Source organism: Letharia lupina (assembly GCF_014066315.1).
Source record: "Letharia lupina isolate WasteWater1 chromosome Unknown contig_7, whole genome shotgun sequence".
In the NCBI taxonomy this organism is placed as follows: Eukaryota; Fungi; Ascomycota; class Lecanoromycetes; order Lecanorales; family Parmeliaceae; genus Letharia; species Letharia lupina.
The window spans coordinates 1951711-1972634 of NW_023502976.1; the positions used below are offsets into that span (position 1 = coordinate 1951711).

Consider the following 20924-nt stretch of genomic DNA (forward strand, 5'->3'; position numbering starts at 1 on the left):
CATGATGGCAAGGTGGAAGGAGGCAGCAGCTCCACCTAGCGTTTTACAGGCCCGCTTCACGGACTTATCTAGTCTGCAACCCTTAAAGCCGATCGGGAAAAACACGCTGTTGAAGCAGCGTCCGATCTCTATACTGAGTTACTGGTTACTGACGCTGCAATCATCACTGCCATTGTGAGCTTCAGTTCTCCTTGTCACATTCACCTCGCCATGGTAAAGGACTCCAAAATCAAAGAGTTCCCGGATATTAGCAATAAACTTACAGCACCGACCAAGAAGTCTATCTTCGAAAAGCAGAAAGCGGAAGCGGAAGCAAAGCGTCAAAGAGAGCAGGAAGAAACAGCTGCTGTCTATGAAGATTTCGTAAAGTCTTTTGACGATGAGGACAATGGAGTGAGATCAAGTGGTGGCCCTTCAAGAGGAGGAGGCTTTGGAGATCGAGGAGGATTCGCGGGTTTTGGAAAGAGACACTATTCTGGGCCACCTGCCGGAAATGCTGGCAAAAGTGGCTTGGGTGGAGGACGTGGTAGTGGACCAGGCAGTCTAGGGCCACCTTCGACATCACTATCACGCAAAAGAGCTTACGATGGATCGCTACCTACGCAGAGGGAAGGTCTGTTCGCTTTTGAAGATGCTAAGGAGGGTCCAGCAGACCCCAAGACTGCTTTACAGCACTCAGACGACGAAGACACTGGCAGTAATTCGAGGACGCAGGAGAGAGCTATACCAAAGCCTACAATTCGTCTGTCATCTCTGCCACCAGGCACGTCGCCTGCCGCAATCAAGGCTATCCTGCCCCCAAATTTGACAGTGGACGCAATACGAATGTTGCCTCCCTCTGGGCCCGGAACAATGGAGCGGAAGTCTTCATCAGCGGTTGTGACTCTGGCTAAAGACACACCCGCGCTCGACATTGATACCGTTGTTAGCGCTCTGCAAAACAGATACATGGGCCGTGGCTTCTATCTATCGCTTTCGAGGCATTTATCCTCGGCTTCGATAGGCCTGGATACGCCACCGTTGGGCCTCTCGTCTTCAATATCCTCCCTCCCATTTGGTGCACGTCCTATACCACCTCCCAATCTGGGGAGAGCACCCCCAGGTGGACATCGCGGCGGATTTGCTCCACCATCATCGTACAATTCAACACAATATGGGAGAAGCGCTCCTCAAGTCCAAGTCAATGTCAATCCACCAGGAGATCTTAAGCAGCTCAAGCTTATACACAAGACTCTGGAGGCGCTACTGACCCATGGCCCTGAGTTTGAGGCTCTCCTTATGAGCAGAAAGGAGGTTAAAAACGACGAGAAATGGGCATGGCTATGGGATTCTCGTAGTGCTGGCGGTGTGTACTATCGCTGGAGACTGTGGGACATTCTTACAGGAGCATCAAGACGAAAAGGGCGCGACTTCTCATCTTCCCAGCACATCTTTGAAGGTGGAGCAGCATGGGCAATGCCAGATAGAGGCCTGCCTTTCGAGTACGCGACCCGCCTCGAAGAGCTTGTCTCAGACTCGGATTACGACTCATCTGAAGACGAAGACTCTGGAGACGAAGGACGTAGACGATACGCTCACCATCACGGAGGAGCACCCCCACCCGACGGACCCAGTCTAGATGCCGACAACGAAGCCTACCTTAACCCACTTCAAAAAGCGAAACTTGTCCACCTCCTCGCAAGACTTCCTACAACCAACGCCAAGCTCCGTCGAGGCGACGTAGCTCGCGTAACGGCTTTTGCAATCCAGCACGCCGGCGAAGGCGCAGAAGAAGTAGTCCAGATGATTGTATCCAACGTACAAAACCCCTTCGCGTTCACCAGCGCCAATCCAGACCGCCAGCCCCCAAATGAAGAAAAAGACGACGACCCACCCGCGGAAAACACACCCAACCCTTCAACAATGGAAAAAGAAATAGAAGACCTTTCCCCAGCCAAACTCATAGCTCTGTACCTAATCTCCGACATCCTCTCCTCCAGCTCCACCTCCGGCGTCCGCCACGCTTGGCGCTACCGCCAACTTTTCGAAGCCGCCCTCAAACGCCACAAAACCTTCGAACATCTCGGCCGCCTAGACAAACGCATGAATTGGGGCCGTCTGCGTGCCGAGAAATGGAAACGCAGCGTCCAAAGCGTGTTAGCGCTATGGGAAGGCTGGTGTGTCTTTCCGCAAGCGAGTCAGGAGCATTTCGGTAGCGTCTTCGCCAATCCGCCGCTTGGGAAGGAGGAGGAGGCGGCAAAGATGGCGAGTGAGGAGGCAGAGAAGGTGGCGGAGAAGGCGAAGAGTAGGTGGAAGACGGTGGATGAGCAGACGGCGGAGAGAGAAGCTGAGATGGCGAAGCGGGCGGAGGAGGATGATAAGATGGATGTGGATGGTGAGCCGATGGTTGAGGATGAAGGAGATGTGGATGGCGTGCCGATGGAGGATGAGGATGAGGATGTTGATGGCGAGCCCATGGTTGATTCGGACGACGAACAACCCAGCGTTCCTAGAACAGAAGGATCAGAGGATCAGCCTAAAGCAGAGCTGTCGAGGCGGGAGGCATTGGCTGCTTCCATTGCTGCGAGATTGGGCAAAGGAGCTGGTCCAGAAGCTCCGAAAGCTGCGTCGCCCGCTGCAGCCGCACGGACGCGAAGGCCGAAAGCAGCAGATATGTTTGCGGATTCTGATAGCGAGTAAGATGGTAAAACATGTATATTTGATTACATCGTGGTAAATAGTGCTGTGCTGGATCATGCTGGATCGAGCTGCGCTGTCAGGCAAGCTGTCACCAAAAGCAAAAAGAGAAAATAAAGGCGGCACTTAGTTAGGAATTAAAACCGTCTCAATGTCACGTTAAACCTGGCCACCAACCCGAAACAGTGCGTCGTCGGTGAACAACCTGATTCAAAAACAAAAAGTATCGAACAGCACAAAAAACTCCCCTCGTCGCCGTCGACTCTGTTAGAACCCTGAGGGTTGGTAACGTACCCGACCGTCAACGTTGCCTGCCGGACCTGCGTTTTGAGAGAGAGAGGAACCGTTCAGACATCCTCTCTCAAAGAGACGGATTTTTCCGCCCTTGCTCGTTGCCGGTGGACGGACGCGTCACGACGGTTTTATCAACCAGAGTGGGGGGGAGCTCCGGACGGCGAACTGGGTGGGGCCTCTTTGGAAGCAGGGAAGGACAACACTGAGGCATGGAAAGACGAGCTGATGCGATTGGATGGATACGGGAACCGGGCCTCGCACCAACGTGCAAAGACTGTTTGTCTGATTATGCTTTTCCGCTGAGCGTTGAGCCACCGAATAAGATGTTTCCGCTCGATGCGCGTGAGAGATGCCGATTCACCGGACACCAGACGCTCGATCCACTAACGCTCACGCATATTAAATACCAGTCACGGTGCCGACACCACGCTGCATTCCTCGGCCCTAATGAATACCACCGTGAATTGAACCACCCTTTACACTCAGCTCTTCCTTCAAGTCTTCTTACAGCAGAACCACAGCAAGCCCAATGGCACCACCAATCACGCCTCCCGCCGCCTCGATCCTCCCAGCACCGCTTTTGCTATTCGATGAAGCCGTCGTGCTCGCACTGGTCATCGTGGCAGTGCCAGTCGAAGAAGTAGCTGCAGCAGATGAGGTGCTAGAAGCGATGGCTTGCACGTCGGAAGGCATGAGGGTACCGCAGGTCTTGCAGGCTTCAGAGCCGGGGTTGGCGATACGGCATTGGGCGAAAGTGGCTTCGCAAATGAAGTTGGGCAGGGTGCCTTGGTATGCGGCTATGTTTGAGGGACCGGTGCCGTTGGCGCAGGTGCAAGTGAAGTCGAGGGTTGACTAGAAGGGGTTTGTTAGCTAAGTTGGGTGGGGCGTTTTGGGGTTGAAGAATGGATTGAGAGTGGGAGGATGAGAAGGTTGGTGAGGGTGTTGGTGACAATGATGGTGACGGTGGTGGTGATGCTGCAGCTGGGAAGAGTCTTGTGTGGGACTTACGCCAGTGCAAGAGTTAGCTTTGGTCTGTGTTTGACCACCACATAACGTTGGGCAGTTGGCCGTTTCGCCTTGACACCATTGATCTACGTTCCCCGTCAGCATTGGTGTTGTCGATAGGATTGGAAGTCGAGGAGAGGTATCCTACTCTTCTCAGTCAAATCGACAGAGCTGGGATCGAAAGTGGTGTTGCTCTGCGCGGCGGCAAAGCTCAGGAGGAGGGAGATAAACAGGAAAGTAAGGGATAGCATGTTGATTCTGATAGCGCTGTTTTCGCACTGGATTGAGGCTCTCTGATCTGAGGGATTGGTGAGTGGATTGATGAGATTTATAAGGCAGATGAAGATGTTGATGTTGATGATACTCGTTGACGTGATAGAGTATTAAGTGTTTGGGGAGGGAGAAGAATTGAGTTGAGTTGAGTCGAGTGAGTGAGTTGTGTGATGATGAGATTGCTCGGGGACTGGGGGAAATTTGAAACCGAAATATCTTGGACTTTTAAATAATCGCGCTAAAAAGATAAGTAAAGTACCTTACTGCAAAATAAAGTAAGGATAGAAAATGCGCTAACGATTTCGTCCAGAATCCGACCAACCGGGACAGATGGGTTCCAACGGCAACGATTAGGTACATGTACATGTATATTAACATATCGCCACCTCCAGAATTACGGCGGACGAAGGCTGATACTACGACAAAACCAAATCATTCGATTTTTTTTTGATTCTATTTTCTTTCTTTACGATTTCTAGTATCTATAGATTCTAACATTTTATAGTTCTCTTTATAATATTTATAGAATACTCTTCTTAAGATATTCTTATTAAGATATTCTTCTCGAAGTACTTCTTCTCAAGACACTCCTGAGGGGATACTCTCCTTCGTGATACGCTTCGGGATACTCTCCGAGTATTCTCCGAGGTTCGCTTCGGGATACTCTTCGGGGTACGCTTTCGAGTACTCTCCGGGTAATCTTCGAGATCCGCTTCGAGAGATTCTTTTTAAAAGATACTCTTTAAGTTGACAGGGGTTGCCTAGCCAACATGACTAGTGAGCCTTGATCACAGTAGATATCAGGCTCTACACCAGTCACATATAGTCCAATCATCCTTCTACCTCTGGACGTACCTAATTAGTTCCTCTTATTATTTCTTTTAGAATCCTTTATAAATTATCTCGGGTTAAAAGTTTAGTTAAGAGTGTCGTAAAGAATATCGCGAAGAGTACCTCGAGGAGTATCTTGAGAAGAGTGTTCTGAAGCGTATCGCGAGAACTCGAAGAGCGAAGAGAGTCTTCTTGAAAGTATCCCTCAGTAATTATAAAGAAATCTACTTATCTCATAAAGATAATCATTTATCTATCTGGAGATCATAATAATAATGATCGTAGGATCATTTCTTTCTGCCATCAAATCTACTTTTTTGATAGTTTAGTTTTGTCGTAGTGTTTGTTAGCCTTCGTCCGCCGTAACAGATCGATTTCAACGGCAACGATTCATGGGTACATATATATTATTATGTCGCCACCTCCAGAACCTCGATTCGTCTTCCCCCATCATATAAATAGTAAAGTAGTCATGGATAATAAATACCTTTCACCCGACGGCATCCGCCCTGCAGGCATTGTTCTTCCTCTTTGGCGTTTTCAATCTTGGCTTGGCTCTCAAAACTTGACTTCTAGTGGAATTGATCAGTATACATTGTAGGACTATCACACCTACGTAGCTCTTTGATAGTCGCCCAAGTCAAAAAAGCTGGTGCGCATGAATATCTGTCGAATCCCGAATCGAAAAAAAGACGCCTCATACCGAATTGCTAAGTCCTGTAAAAGAGCTTCCAGGACCTCGGTCTCATATGCGCCTTGGTGAAAGTAAATCCTTTCCCCCGAGAACCATGGCTGGCAGTCCACATAACTTCAACATATCATAACTCCTCTTCCATTTCCTCTGCCTTCACTGCCTCATCTACTGCCTGTGATCCGAGCTGGCCGCCAAATATGACCTTCTCTTGTGTAGACAGGCCCAAGATATCGCCAAAGCCAGGCTTGTCCTGTGCTACCGGCCCAACATTCTTCTTGTCTTGCGCAGTGGCTCCAAGCACATCTCCATTGGCACCCAAGAGTCCCAGTCCAAGCTTCGATCTCATACCTTCCTCGTCTAGTCCTGAGACGCTCGCTCGCTGCCTCTTGAGTGGGCTGCCAATCATTGCATCCTCAGGTGCTTTGGAAGAGCCTCCGTCATAGACAGTACTCGGGAGGAGCGTCGTGGGTGATTGCGCTACGTTTTGCTGATATGGAGGGGTAGAACCTGCGGTAGGAGTGTTGGAGGGGGGAGATTTCCTGTGAGCAGGCGCAGGCGAAGGCAAGTCCATCTGATCAGCGGAATGCTGTCGTTTTAACTAGATTGATTGTGAGCATCGGCGAGAGTCTTCAGTGGACTGAGGTATGCTTACCCTTATCTTCTGGACACCTTCTGCCAGCTCGCCTTGGCGTCTGGCGTCCTCTGGCGATAGCATACCATTGGCTTCCTGGATATCATCTCCCTCGGTCTTGATCAACACTTCTTTCGAAATCCCAACGTCTTCGTCGCTATCTTCATCGTTGGACCTCTTGTTGCCGGCTTTGTCTTTGACCCCGTTTGTCTCAGATCGCTCGTTTGGGTCTCGAAACGTCGAGAAGCCCATAAGACCGTTCGGGTTTAGAGGTTTCAGCTTGGCAAAATCGGCTTGCATTGATCTTCGCTTGCCGTTCGAGGCTGCAAGCTTGTCTGGGATTTTTGGTGATATGGGGAGGATCCCCATCTTCTGGAGTTGCTCTGGTATACATTAGCTCTGTAGCGTATTTTATGATTGAAGGGTGCTTACTTTCGCCACGGTACAGAAACGTGAAGACAGCGAATGGTCTATCTGGAGGATCGATCCCAGTCACCGTCTGCGTACTAATCGACTTCGGATCTAGTGACTTCGGCTGGGCAAAGCTCGTCGTATGATCTACTTCTTCAGTGCTGTTCCCATCAGTCTTTGCTCCGTTCTCGGTGCCTCTGCCCAACTCATCGTCATCATCGTGAGCATCGAATTGGGGCGAATATTCTCCCCTCTTGATCTCTCCAGATGCCAGTACCCTGAACAAAGCAACCTTGATCTGCCCCGTTGATTCAGGTACTGGGTCATCATCTGAGTCCGAACCTGACCCCGAAAGGAACATCTCATCCGAATCCGACATCTGCTCCAAGGGCGATTGGTTGTCTGCCCCATACCGAAGAACACCTTTTTCGGACCGGTCTTGTCCTCCCAGCAGCGAGGACTCAGCTTCGTCATCGCTGTCTGTTTTTAGCTTTCTCCGCCGTCTCTTTTTTTCTATCTTCTGTCGTCGTCGCTCAATCTTTGCGGCTGCATCCTTCCCTTCCAGATCAAGCCCGTTCAACCATCTCTCAAGCCCTACTTCTCGAAACAGAAACTCCCGTTCTGCAAGGCCCCCACCCTCTGACTCGGGTACACCAACCCATCTTGAGTTGACCCATGTCTCCTCTCCTCTTCGTAGAAGCGTAGCAACCTCCTCTTTGGCCCTGCCGTCAAAGTAGATGTACGCAGCGATGGTCTCGTTGGGTGATGTAGTTAGAGGAACGTAGGGACCGATAACACTCCCATATCTCCCTCGATCTCCTGTGAGGCTTGGTAGCCCACTGACTATTCGAGGTCTTGGGTAAGGGTTCTCTGGCGCTGATTTGGGTTGGGAGTACGGGACATTGAGACCCGGCGTGAGTAGTGTAATAGAGATAGCGAACGTAGATTGCTCAGGTTGGTTGGACGTCGAGTTCTGTGGTATTTTGGCAGGTGGAACCGGGATGTAAGAGCTTATGCGAGAGAATCGGGATTGCTTCTGGATGGAGTACTCTGGAAGTGGACCTTCCGGTGTATGAATGCTGACAGCAAGACCCTTAAAGCAAGGCATCTCTGCTAAGGACTGTGCTCTGTCGACCCAGAGCTTGGTGAATCGGCTCACCCCAAAGAGCTATCGTAGAGCTTTGCTAGCAAACCTCGTCAGTGCCAACAGGACAGATTCGCTGCGACGACCCGCGTGGCTGATGTACCCAGTTTGTATGCCTGGATCGGCGGCTGAATTTGGATCCAAGAGAGTTTGTCGGTCAGAAACCTCGGGGGCAGGAGAGCTTCGGGAGACACCAAGTCTTCAGGCGGGGCCGGGATGAGAAGAGCTGGCCGGTGAAGCTGTAAGAGCGAGCATCGCCTCTACAATGAATACGGCATATGCAAAAAAGGGGAGCTAAGAAGAAGAGCAAGTGATCAGATCATCTCTGTGGTGTTGAGTCTTGGGAAAGAGTAATGCTCGTGACGCGGAGAGTCGCCTTCTTTCGACATGGCTTTAGCCTCAGACGTAGGGCTGAAGCAAAATTGGGGATAACGACGGTATGAGCAGCACCATGAGTGCTAGTTTGAGCGTGTTTCAACGCAGATTTTTCGGGCAGTCTCGCACCGACGTACTGTTGGTCATAATGTTTCCCTGACCATTTATGTTAGTCGACTGATACGTCAACATTTGCTCTACGCTAACATGGTGGCAAAGCTAGGAAGACATGCAAAGCCGACACACAATATCATAGAACTCCAGTGGGAACACCTTGCTCATAATCCCACCCGTGATACCCTCATGACCCACATCATGTTCTCAACGCCCCCAGTACCCTACCATCGCGAACCTAACCCAGTCACAAAGAAGCGAAAAGCAGAGGGGCCAGAAAGTATGCCAAACAATCAATGAAGCAAGAATAGTCCACCAGCGTTAGTCAGTCATCCATCCATCCGCACTGACAAGAACTCGGAGGTGTAAATCTCTTGTCCATGGCTCCCCTCTTTTTGGGAAAACCCGATGGTGAAGCAGCAGGCGCTGAAAGAGGTGGACCACCAGTGATCCCCTGCATCGCCTGATTCTGAATGAGGCTTTGGCTTTCAGTCTCGGAAAGGTAAACGGTGTTTACCAGGTGCGTACTCGGATTGATGACAGGACCCGGTTGGTAGGTATTTAGGATCTGCATCTGTTTGCAATATGGCTGACTAGGGTTTAGTGGGCGGCGCTCTTCGATCTTCACAGACTTGGGATAGGATGCTGGACTTGTAGGACTTTGACGTTTGAACCGTGATCCCGGGAATTGAGAAGACCCTGAGCTCGATGCTGCTGCGCTGGGAGACGCATTCGATGCACTGGCGCTCGCGTCCTGAGTAACGAAGATGAAACCTTCAAGGATCGTATTGTTCCAGTAACAGAACCAAGGCCTGTCGACTGGTTTTGCAATTGAGTCACTCGTCCATTCATCATCGTCTTGCCGTCCTATCAAGCTTCCGTGGTTTTCAAGTCCTTTGTCGGAGAACCAACGCTTGAGAAGCGACCGCTTCGCGTTTGGTATTCCACCGGGTATATCTCCTTCGTGGACAATGACAACCTTGTCGTACTGTTGCTGAAAAACATACGCAGGGCCCTTGTTGAAGTCGTCTTTGTCTTTCATGAGCACCAAGTTGGCTGGTTGCTTGAGTTGCGGAGGCTGGGAGCCATAACGCACGTAACCGTCAGAGGGCGTCTCATATGATAGAGATATTATTGGAGCATTCGAGGCAGCCATGGTCACTACCATACTTAGATTGGCGCCCGTTGCGCAGTCCCAAGCACAGCTTTGAGCACTGTTGGTCAGGCATGAGTTCGTGTTAGAGACGGAATTGGTCAGAGAAACAGCAAAGGTGCCAGTTGGAAGAGCTGGAAGGTTGGCTGGGGTGGAAGCAAGCGGTACTGCATCCGGCAGGCTCGGCATCATGGTCGCCGTGACTGTGGCAGTCGGTGCACTGCTTGAGCAAGTTAGCGATTGTAGAAATTAAGTAATTTGGTATATCCTACGCTGAGCTTGCTGAGGCTGTGACAGTATGTGCGGCTTCTGGCTCATTGTATCTTGTGGCTTCTTCGATGTGCTTATGGGCTATCATACCCCCAATTCCTCCTCCCAGTATGACCGCGAGGATCACGACCACTGACATGACAAATAAAAGCCAACATGGGATTACGCCGCAGCAGACTCGAACTCTGCTCTTGCTCTTTTCTCGGACTCTTTCCTTGAAGCTCCCACCTTCGTCTTTTGGAATGGCGGAAATAGCAGCAGTCGAATTTAATTGCGTGGAGCTGTCACCGAAAGGATTTGTGGAGCTTGCGTTGTCTCTTGAGCTATTCAGATGGTGCCTGGTGCTATCCAATGTCTCCTGTGAGTCTTCTGGTGTAGCTGGCACAGCGCTTCTCCTGATACTCCCGCTTTCGGAAATGTAATTTGGCGGTACGCCACTTCTCCTAACACTCCCCATTCCTGACGTGTACTTAGGTGGTATGCCGTTGGCGAATCGAGTATATGGAGGGAGTTGCTCTGCATAGCCATCCGGGCCTATAAGGTCGTCAACATCTTCTCGATCAGGTCCAAGATGTCGCTGATAATCCTGATCCATGCCCGGAAAGCCAGCAACAGGAATTTGCTCATCCTCCGGGACAGTGTTTTGCGGGTACATGCCGTAGGGTTGTGTAGGTCCACTAGGTCCGGAGTAAGATCTCTCTGGTTGTCTTATCGTTGACGTTGTTGCTATGCTTGGAGTTCGTGTCAATCCGATGTCCTGCGGATACATTCCATACGGGTGGCTAGGTCCCATTGCTCCCCGATAAGGACTTTGAGCGCGAGAGAAGTCAGACATCGGTGTGGTCCTTGTTGATCTTTGTAGTGCTGGAGTAAAACTTCCGAGGTCTGAAACGGACGTGACACTGCGAGGTCCATGAGAGACTCGTGAGGCATGATCATCAACTGTAGGTGCAACTGAACTGCTCGTTTCACTTCGCTGTGACCCTCTGCTTCGCCGTGTTCGCGATTCGAAGGATTGTTGTCTATACGATGATCGCCTGGACGGAACGAAAAGTGAAGTGCCGTCATGACCATCATCACGATCCGTAGGGGTTTCGTAATGGCCATCGGTCACTTCATATGGCTCCAGGGCAAATTCATCGCTGAACACGTCTGTATGCGAGGAACGGACAGATCCACGGGCTCGTGATGGTATCTCGAGCATTGAACGTCGGTCGGCCTGGTTCGCCATTGGGAGAATCTCCGTTCTGCGCAAGTTTGGACACCGGCCTCGGAATCAACAGCGGCGCCAATCAATCTCTGTCGACGTCAATGCATTCTCAACTCTCTCCTCTTCTCTACTCCGCTCTCGTTTGCGGCGGCCAACTTCTGGAATCGTGGTGGTTGAAGATGGAATTGTGGACAACTGATCGGGCCAGGAGGTGCGTTCGGCCGGTCAAGGCTTGGCTTGGCTTGGCGCTTCAACGGAAAATACTAAAGACAAAAAAGCCCCTGAAACAGGTGGACCAAAGCCTCTCTTTTGTGATGTCAAATTGCACGTGGATGGCGATTTGTTTTCCGATTCATTGATCATCGACCGGTATCTGCCACGATTCGCATGCGTCTATAAATGTCTTCATACACAGGCTATTCCTTGCTCATTTTGTACATACTATCTATCATACATACGATATAGTTACAGGTTCGCGGATAAACATGGTCCGAAATCTTCCAGTTACAGACTTGACACTCCGTACCGTCGAAGGTATTGGACTGTAAAATAGTTCTTTAGAATCGCGCTCAACTCACCAACATAGTACGGACATTTGCGTGTCCAAATGACTTGATCAGGCTAAGATGGAAGTACCGTATACGGTTCTGCGGCGAGGATAATATACCAGGTCTCTGCCCGTGTTCAAGGATTTAATGCAGCTTGGCGCTCGAGAATCAGGGTATCCTGGATGCACAATGGCGTGCAAGGTCTTACGTCTAAGGTATGGTACTGACCGCCTCTGGGGCAGCCAGTCATTCCACAATATTACAGCCTTATGTAAAGTACCGGATGATATGATAGTGCTGCTGTTACGGGCACCAGGGGGATTGATTGTTTCGAAAACCAGCACTTTGTCAGATTTCCGCCCATGCCTTGTTGAAAGATACAGTAGCTGCTGGCCCAACGCTGGAGATGAGCCCGTAGATGACAGCTGGGGAATGATCGCTCCAGGGAGTATTGCTATCCTCCAACGTTTCACTCCTTCTTGCAATGTAGGCCTAGGCTTTGATTTCGTATTTTCGCTTGAACATCTCATCGACTTCGGTCAAATAATAGGTCCCCTTGGTAATGGTCTCGGGGTTGCCCTTGGGCGTGTAACCCTTTTGCAGATGTGCCTTTTCTCGAAGTAGGCACATCTAGTACATCGTCAGCAAGTACGTTCTCACCCGCCTAATGAATGATGGCTCACCTCATCATACGTCTCAGGGGGCACCGTCCTTCTTGCATCTAACCTCTCATGCAAGTTGAGCTGCTTAACCATGGGGCTGATGTCCCCTACAACCTTCAAGCTGAAGAAAGAGCTAGCCAGGCCGCTTCCGTAACTGAAAATACCAACGCGTCTGCCTGTGAATCCCTCGCGAGGTGCGTTGCTCAGTAGAGCGACCAGAGAACCGTAAACGCTTGCACAGTACATGTTGCCGCACATCGTAGGCACTTGAACACCAGGCTGCACTCTCGTCTGGAACTTCTTCTTGCTAAGAGCCATGAAAGTTTTCTCAACGGTCTTGTCGGTCAGCGATTCCTCATAACTCAAGTCTCGAAGCTCCTTCGGCACTGACTCGAACGTTGGATTTTCCGGATTGACTCGGTAATCGTTGTAAAGCAAACGTGCGTAGGATTTAGCAACCAGCTTACACGTTGGAGAATGGAAAAGCACATGGTCGAAACGGTCAAGTGGGGTGACATCTTCTGGTGTGTTATGGACTCCGTTTGCAATTCCGCTCTTTTGTAAAGACGCTTCGCGTTCGTTGTACGCCTTGTAGCAAGCGTCCACTGCTTCAGTGTAACAACTGACCGAGAAGTGGCCATCCACAACGGGATACTCGGAGGTCAGATCTGGCTTGTAGAAGTCGTACGCATGCTGCATGTAGGTACCCCGCTTGCCTGGCTCGAAGGCAAGAGGCGCATCAGGGCCTACTAGCATAGCAACACAGCCGGCACCACCTGTAGGACGAGCGTTTCCCTTCTTGTAGAGAGCGATATCTCCAGCGCAAACGATAGCGTCGCGTCCATCCCACGCAGAGGATTCTACCCAGTTGATGGCGTTGAAAAGCGCGTTGGTACCCCCATAACAAGCGTTGACAGTGTCCACTCCTTCAATGTTGGTGTTGCCGACATCTTGGAACAGTTGCATAAGGACTGACTTGACCGATTTGGATTTGTCAAGAAGCGTCTCTGTGCCGACCTCTAGGCGGCCGATGGACTTGGGATCTATGGAGTATTTGCGGAGAAGGGTTGAAACTGTTGTCAGGGCGAAGGAGTAGATGTCTGCATGATGTCTCGGTCAGCTTGAGGGTACTTTGAAACCCTGTATTATTTATGCTTACCTTCTCGATCATCGCAGAAGCTCATTTTGGTCTGTCCAAGACCGATTGTGTATTTTCCTTGGCTAACGCCATCGAACTTTTCCAGCTCAGCTTGGTCGACACACTATACATTCGAATCAGTAAAATCCCTTATGTGAGAGTAGGATGGAATGAAAAATAGAGCAGAAGCATTGGAGACCTACCTGGCTCGGGAAGTAGATTTCGATGGCCTTGATGCCAATGTTCTGGGGTCGAGATGCCATATTGGACGTAGTCAGGCTGCAGGGCAGAAAGTTGGAAGTCGCGTGAGGAAGTAAACAGATGGAAAAGGGGTGTGAGAAGACTAGAGTACTGAAGGGGGGAATGATGTGTAAAGACAGTTCCAATGCAATATGCGCACAGCTGAGCTGTTTCCCCTTTCTACTCGGGTCTCAATGACCTGTAATAAGGATATATACGGTCTACTTGGTACTTGAGTAGGAGCTCAACAATCTTCGGATTTTCTCCACCCCGAGATTTTCACTCCGCTTTTCATTGCTTGCGACTGTGCTAAGCTTTCTCGGGTCTTTGCCGAACACCGGGGACGATCAATAGTATGCCGAGTCAAGTGAAGAATAATAAACATTGAAGGAATCCAGATAAGGCAGGAAAGGATAGGTACTCGTACGGTACTCAAAATAATGTCCAGATACAAGCGCCTACTCTTGACTTTTGATGCTTTCGGCACTCTCTTCACTCCCCGAGAAACCATCGGCAAGCAATATGTATGTACGTTTCTGACTGTTTCTCGGCACTTCGATCTAATTCGTGAGACCTGCCTTGGACACGGCAATGGCTCTTCCCCCCCGGTTGTGCTCGCTGGCCTGATCTTACTGTTCGAAACTGTGTGATGTGAAAGGCAACGCTGATTCCCACGTCTTTATCAGGCCGAATTTGCCCGAAAACATGGGCTGTCTGGCTTTACTAATGATCAGATAGAATCGAGTTTTCGAGCTGGTAAGGCCTCAAAATCTTTAGGCACCGGGATTTTGCTCCAAGATCCATAGCATGCTAATCTTCTGAACGATCTAGCATTCAAATCAGAGGCAGGTCGATTTCCTAACTATGGAAAGACCGTGGGGATGAGTCCTTCTCAATGGTGGTCCAACGTAAGATGTTTCTCTATAATTCTATTACACGAGATGCGTGCTATATGTTTCAATTAGACTTGGGCTGTCAACCATTTAAATCAATTTCCACTACGTTTTGTTCGTCATCTTGAGGCCATTCTCCCTCGAAGTCGAAGTATCCAACAGAAGGTTCTCTTGGGAAAATGGGCTTGTCTTAGTGTGTGTGTTGCTTGCCTGCAAGGCAATGTGAAACCAATATCTCATGTCCATCTTCCTGAGTATAGATTCCCTAAGAAACCTGGCAATTTACAGATCATTAACGCCACATTTCGTCCTTTCAGCTCTGAGAACGGCCTGCCTGAACGACTTGTACCGGACCTGTTGACTCACTTCAGCTCTGCAGCAGGATACACGTTGTATCCCGACGTTCTGCCCTTCTTCAAATCCTTAAGGCAGATAAAAGTAGCCTCACATGGAGACTTAGTTTGGTCTAAGCCTATCATTGGCGTCATCACGAACTCGGACGACCGTGTGCCGTCCATCCTCTCAAGCTTGGGCTTGCAGGTCGGCTTGTGGAGACACGGAACTGACTTCCAGGCCTCCTTCAACGCAGAGGACGACATCAACTTTGTCATGCTGAGCTACGACGTCGGTTTTGAGAAGCCTGATTCTGAGATATTTGACACCACGAAGCAGATGGTGCCCGGACAAGAGCGACTTCTGCACATTGGCGACGATCTACAAAATGATTACTACGCGGCAAAACAAGCAGGATGGGAGGGGCTCCTGCTGGATCGAAAGGCTCAAAATAGACAGGAGAATTCTGGACCAGTACCGCGCATCACGGATCTGCAAGAATTGACACCATACATCAAATGATCCTTACGAAAAATCTTTAGGTCCAAGATAGCACCCACACTCAATCTAGGTGCACTATTTGAATTTGCTGGAAGACCACACAATCAACGTTTTCTTTTCAAAATGTTGTATAAACGTTTGGAGCGTGGAAGCCATTCGAACTCAAGTACAAGAGCTTAACTCGGGATTTCTGAAGGGAGAGACATTCAAATCCCACCCTGTTGAGCCATATTGAGGTACTATTAGGGCATGGCAAGAATGAGCAGTCCTCGGAGAGCTCTCAGAGAGCCCCCGAATGATTAGTGTGCTTCGAAGTATTTGAGTGGTTTTTAGGGGGAGCCCCCCGAAACCCTCCAGGCCCTCCGGGGGCCCTTCTCACAAGCTCGATAGTGAAAAAAGAGTTAACTCATATTTTCTTACTTTTAGTATATCTTTACGTACACTTTATCAAATTTCATCTACGCTATATCAATGGAAAGCGCATAGTTTACTCTATAAGTTTATAAATGCTATCTTTATTTTCTAATAGAGGTGAGGATAGGAACCAAAAAAGATAGATTTGAAGATTTTGAAGTTCGTTTTCCAGCTTTCTCTTTGGGACGGTACGTCTTTTACCAAGACTCCCAAGCCAAGACCGGATAACGCCCCGGGCGATGTTTTGGGATTATACTCAGGCGAAGGAACCCCAGCCTCGATGTGGGGTTAAATCTAGGCTCAGTGCCCGTATCGCACCCAAAGAAGACACCTAAAGTTGAAATCATCCGCTTGCAAAAGAAAGTCTTAGATCTCCAGCTATAGGGCTCTCTTCCGAAAGTAGGGTTAGGGCTTCCACTAGCGCTGCCTAGGACTTTTGGTGCAGACCTCCGTATAGATGAAGAGATAAGGTGAGTTTTAGCACCGGGGAGCAAATTTGAAGGATCTGATTGGTTACTGAAGTTTTAGCTCACTGAGAAAGCAAGCTTTCCAATTGAGAGAAATCAACATGGATTATACTTCGGATGCTATTCCCATTGCTTTCGACATACCGGTATTTCAAGGACCCGTACTTTACCTGATGGTAACCGATTCCCGGGCACTTGCTTTACGAAGTCCCTGCATCTCTAGATTCGGGCTCTAAGCCAGACGCTAGTGAGATGCCGAGCTTCGCACATATACGGAGATAAGTGGATTTCCCTAATGAGTTCATGACCATCTGGCTTGAGACAAAACCATATAGTTCAGTGAGTACCGCTCTGATATTTCTCTACGGGTTTCTTTTTTCTTTGACTTGCACACTATACCCATCCTTGCCAGTCGCTTCTGCTTTTTAGCCCCACTGTTACATAGCATAGCGCCTGCACCATGGACCTATCGAGCCCGGCAGCGATAGCCCGCCTCATCCTTCCCAAAGTCCCTCTCATGCTTCAAATCGCAGTCTGGCATTCCCTCCGGATTCCTCAAACTGCCACGAAATGGGATCTCAAAACCGAGCTTATTGTCAAGACATTGCGATCTATGCTCAATTCCTCCCACCCTACGCCAATCTCGGAGCAGCAGAGGACGTCCTTACACGACCCAGGAATAAAAGGGAAGATGTGGATATCGAAAACTACATTTCCAGCTCCAGAACAAGACCATGTTCTTAGAATCCTTCATCAAGCCGTAGAAGATTTGAAAGAGCCGGGCGAGAGATACACACCTGCTGTCATGGCTGCTGTTGAGGTAGAGTGGACCGGCTACCGTGCTAACGTTGACAATCATCGCCAACGGCCTGACCTTTCCGAACGCCAACACTACTCAAAACTCATGTCAGAAGTAAGAAGCGACGTGACGTTACTCTACTTTCATGGTGGTGCGTTTTTCATGATGGACCCTTCTACTCATCGGGCCACCACCTCCCACCTCGCTCACTTGACCAATGGCCGCGTGCTCTCTGTCCGCTACCGTCTTGCTCCTCAAAATCCTTTCCCCGCCGCCCTCCTCGACGCTTTGATAGCCTACCTCTCTTTACTTTACCCTCCTTCAGCAGAGTCATTCCATTCCCCTGTCCCAGCACCCCACATAGTCTTAGCAGGCGACTCTGCAGGTGGCAATATCTGTGTCTCCCTCGTACAGCTACTTCTCCAAATAAATCGCTCCACAACAAAATCAATACTTTTCCACAACCACACCATTGATTTACCTCTGCCTCTGCCAGCAGCGTGCTCGACCATGGCTGCATGGCTAGACATTACACGGTCTATGCCCTCCGTGACAGCGAACGCCCGTTACGACTATCTTCCCCCACCCTTCAGTCGAGAATACGCATCTACGTTCCCACACTGCGAAGCTTGGCCTACGGATCCACCAAGAGGGGACCTATACTCGGATACCAGCATTTTATCTCATCCTCTGGTGTCTCCGCTGACAGCGAAAGATTGGACCGGTAGTTGTCCGCTGTGGTTTTCTTACGGCGAGGAAATGTTGGCGGATGAGGTGCAGGTTGTAGCGTCAAAGGCGGCGAAGCAGGGTGTGACAGTTGTCTCGGAGCAGTGGGAAGCTATGCCCCATTGCTTCGCTCTAATACTGTTGGGGAGTTCGATGAGCAAAAAAGCCTACCAAAATTGGGGAGCATTCTGTCAGGACGCCGTGAAGGGAGAAAATTCAAGAACAAGAGGGCTGTGGATTGAAGCAAAGACAGGAAAGGAGAAAGAGGTCGACATAGAAAATATATGTAGACTTAGTGATGGAGAGATAAAAGAGAGGATGGAAGCAGCGAAAGCAGCAAGACATTTAGGTGGCGAAGGAGAAGGCAAGTTGTTGCCAAAGCTGTAAGACGAAGCCGATTTCACAATGTATGCAAACTAAACCGGCACATATGGGTGTTTCCATGTCACCCAGATAGAAGATTGATGGAACGAGAAAGCCGATACTAGTGTTACAGGCTCGCAGGAAACATCTCGGAATCCGTCAAGTGCATTGCTAGGATAGTCAGGGGTCGGCATGAACCTCTTTGGATATCAGAAAACATTGACTGCCGTTGGTATATGCAAACACTACAAGGGGTGGGTTGCCACTTTCCTGGGCAACTTACCTGCCGTCCCCACGCGCAAATAAATGTTACCTTGCGCCCTATACTCTCAATCCACGCATGAAGATATACAGATAAGCATGGCTTCTTCTTGAAACCGTCGACCGTGCTCCGGAACAACATGATCTGAAAAAGGGCTTTCGGTCGCTCTAACTTTGACAATGGGTCGATCGATGGGATCGTCGCGAGCTTCAAATGGGGTTAATTCCTGATGCAGGGCTCAAAGTATTAGCTACTGGTCATTCCGCGAACGTATGCGTGCAGTAGGGGCATTGAATGCAGGATCAGACTGTTGAGCTTGAATATTGTTTTGTTACTTCATGAGATATCAGAAGTTATCGTTTAGAAGTAGGAGTCATCACGGTAGAAATGAAAATCGAATCTTGGAAGAAGACCTACCGATCACCACGCTCGATGGCCGGCGGTATGCGGCCTTATGACTTCGCCCACAAGATTTATTTAAGATAGCAGCAATCATTTCGGTGTCAGTCCGTTGTACATGAAACCCAGACGGAGATCTGATGGTTTTGTGGAGATGTGAAAATCGAAAGACAGTTGAGAGCTTCTCAAGCGTGGGGCTTTGCCGCGGGCTTGGCATACCAGATCCCTACTCATTTGGTCATGTCTCTCCAACAGCCCACCAAAGACGGACCCATCGCGTGAACTGTCTACGGACGAACCTCCATTGCGAGTTACAAGACTCGAAGTCCATATCCGATAGACCAATAGCCCAAGACCTCACAAAATGGGAGGTAAGCAAGCTCTTTTCTTCCGCCTGCTCTAGCCACCGCGCCCAAGGCAGTGCAACGGTGCTGCTTCCCACCTCCCTGCTAACAGCTTCTCCTAGACTTCAACGCTATCGCTCGTAAGTGTGATACACCGCTGCATAGCCCCGCCTCTCGAATACTATATTGAGCAAGCCGAGATGGACTAAGCAACATGCAGAGCAATTCACGGAATTCTACTACAACACCTTTGATCAGGACCGCAAGAACCTGGCTGCCCTCTACGTTCGTAGACACCTCGAAACTCTAAACTCCAATTTACTGAACGAGTGCCTGAGAAGCGCGACAACTCTATGCTCACATTTGAAACATCAGCTATCCAGGGCGTGGCTGGCATCATTGAGAAGCTAACGGTATGGAGCACGCTCCAAACACAACACGTCGATATGCTAACGCGGCTCCAAGAGCCTGCCATTCAAGACTGTTGCCCATAAAGTGTCTACCCTCGATGCACAGCCCTCGAACGAGAGCGGAGGTATATTGGTCATGGTTACTGGGGCACTGCTAGTAAGCCCTTGCTCTATTGGTGGCTGTCTGTGGTAATAGCTGACGTATTGGCTGTTTCACAGGTCGACGAGGAGCAACGGCCGATGAATTACACCCAAGTCTTCCAACTGCTTCCGGACGGCTCGGGCAGCTATTTTGTGTTCAATGACGCCTTCCGGTTGATCTATTAGTGGATAGTTGATACGATGGGGTGGAGAGGAAGGGAGATATGCGGATGTCCTCAAGATGATGAACATCTCCTGGTCAACATGACATATCGGCTGTTTGTTGCAGGTAGAGCAGCATAGCGGGAGTTTGTACTTTAGCCTAGAAGCACTTGGGTACTTTTCCCAGAATCTGAGGGTGAAATACACAGTTATGTTCCTTGTGACTGATACGAATGGTTGCTCTATTGCTGTCATGATGTGACGACGTGGCGCTGAGGCTGGGACTCATGTCGCCTCTTGCAGGCAACAACTTGCTACTTTGCCTTCTCCGAAAACCGGTTGATGACAGCACACCATACTCTCAAAAGCTTGCCCATTCCGTTATTTTACCAAAATCAATGATCGTTGGATACGGCCGCTCTTATAAAACTGCGGCAGTCGCAGATCTCTGAGCCCTGCGCTAATTCGTAGACCTACCTTAGTGAAACCTTGACATTTTATTGTCAGCAATCTGAAATCTGGAGAAGCCACGACCAAGAACCTCAAGTCTTGACCAAAGGCTATCTTCACTCAACGATTTCTACAACGTCCTTAGTTTGCAGCTCTTGCTGCCCGTCGAACATCGTTAGACTCCTCCCTTGAAGCAACCTTGAACGCATAACCGCCAAAAGAGCAATTGCGCGAGCGCTCATCCCCTCACCTGTTGAGCCAAGTTTGGCGAGCACAAAGGCCCTTCAAGACGAGAAGAGTAATTTGGAGGTTCTAAAATGACGCTCACCGAAGAGCTGAGGTCGCGCAACTTCAGTGAGTAGCGCGACAGCTCTTGGACACGGGGCTCTACTAATACACTGCGTGCCACAGGCATCTATGGGCAATGGTGAGCGATACCTCTCTCTCATTGACTTTTATACGAGTTCTAGAGGCGTTCATCATCGACTCTAGAAGAAGCTTGAAAGAGGGGGGTTACTGGTTGTTGGCTATCAAAGGCGCCGAGCCTTGGCGCTGTCACTCAGAGCTTCCAGGCTTCGAAACTATGGGTGA

The 20924-nt window shown here is 49.7% G+C and overlaps 8 protein-coding genes across 8 annotated transcripts; 5 read left to right on the forward strand and 3 right to left on the reverse strand.

Annotated features, from left to right (window-relative positions):
• Positions 1–210: 210 nt before the first annotated feature.
• HO133_009809 (uncharacterized protein) lies at positions 211–2679 on the forward strand (the record flags this gene model as incomplete). The annotated part of the gene is made up of 1 exon (XM_037300668.1): positions 211–2679. The coding sequence occupies one exon, from the start codon at positions 211–213 to the stop codon at positions 2677–2679; it is 2469 nt and encodes an 822-aa protein (XP_037154516.1).
• An 820-nt stretch (positions 2680–3499) lies between these two features.
• HO133_009810 (uncharacterized protein) lies at positions 3500–3995 on the forward strand (the record flags this gene model as incomplete). The annotated part of the gene is made up of 2 exons (XM_037300669.1): positions 3500–3799; positions 3885–3995. The coding sequence occupies 2 exons, from the start codon at positions 3500–3502 to the stop codon at positions 3993–3995; spliced, it is 411 nt and encodes a 136-aa protein (XP_037154517.1).
• A 1902-nt stretch (positions 3996–5897) lies between these two features.
• On the reverse strand, positions 5898–7923 carry HO133_009811 (uncharacterized protein; the record flags this gene model as incomplete). Its single annotated transcript, XM_037300670.1, has 3 exons — positions 5898–6371; positions 6426–6787; positions 6837–7923. The coding sequence occupies 3 exons, from the start codon at positions 7921–7923 to the stop codon at positions 5898–5900; spliced, it is 1923 nt and encodes a 640-aa protein (XP_037154518.1).
• An 850-nt stretch (positions 7924–8773) lies between these two features.
• Positions 8774–11102, reverse strand: HO133_009812 (uncharacterized protein; the record flags this gene model as incomplete). Its single annotated transcript, XM_037300671.1, has 2 exons — positions 8774–9824; positions 9874–11102. The coding sequence occupies 2 exons, from the start codon at positions 11100–11102 to the stop codon at positions 8774–8776; spliced, it is 2280 nt and encodes a 759-aa protein (XP_037154519.1).
• A 1019-nt stretch (positions 11103–12121) lies between these two features.
• On the reverse strand, positions 12122–13692 carry HO133_009813 (uncharacterized protein; the record flags this gene model as incomplete). The annotated part of the gene is made up of 4 exons (XM_037300672.1): positions 12122–12259; positions 12313–13391; positions 13451–13553; positions 13633–13692. 4 exons carry the CDS (start codon positions 13690–13692, stop codon positions 12122–12124), a joined length of 1380 nt encoding a protein of 459 aa, XP_037154520.1.
• Positions 13693–14109: 417 nt separating this feature from the next.
• HO133_009814 (uncharacterized protein) lies at positions 14110–15417 on the forward strand (the record flags this gene model as incomplete). The annotated part of the gene is made up of 4 exons (XM_037300673.1): positions 14110–14193; positions 14356–14425; positions 14501–14577; positions 14851–15417. 4 exons carry the CDS (start codon positions 14110–14112, stop codon positions 15415–15417), a joined length of 798 nt encoding a protein of 265 aa, XP_037154521.1.
• A 1320-nt stretch (positions 15418–16737) lies between these two features.
• Positions 16738–18189, forward strand: HO133_009815 (uncharacterized protein; the record flags this gene model as incomplete). The annotated part of the gene is made up of 1 exon (XM_037300674.1): positions 16738–18189. The coding sequence occupies one exon, from the start codon at positions 16738–16740 to the stop codon at positions 18187–18189; it is 1452 nt and encodes a 483-aa protein (XP_037154522.1).
• Positions 18190–19190: 1001 nt separating this feature from the next.
• HO133_009816 (uncharacterized protein) lies at positions 19191–19907 on the forward strand (the record flags this gene model as incomplete). The annotated part of the gene is made up of 6 exons (XM_037300675.1): positions 19191–19197; positions 19293–19310; positions 19391–19455; positions 19512–19583; positions 19636–19737; positions 19800–19907. 6 exons carry the CDS (start codon positions 19191–19193, stop codon positions 19905–19907), a joined length of 372 nt encoding a protein of 123 aa, XP_037154523.1.
• Positions 19908–20924: the final 1017 nt, after the last annotated feature.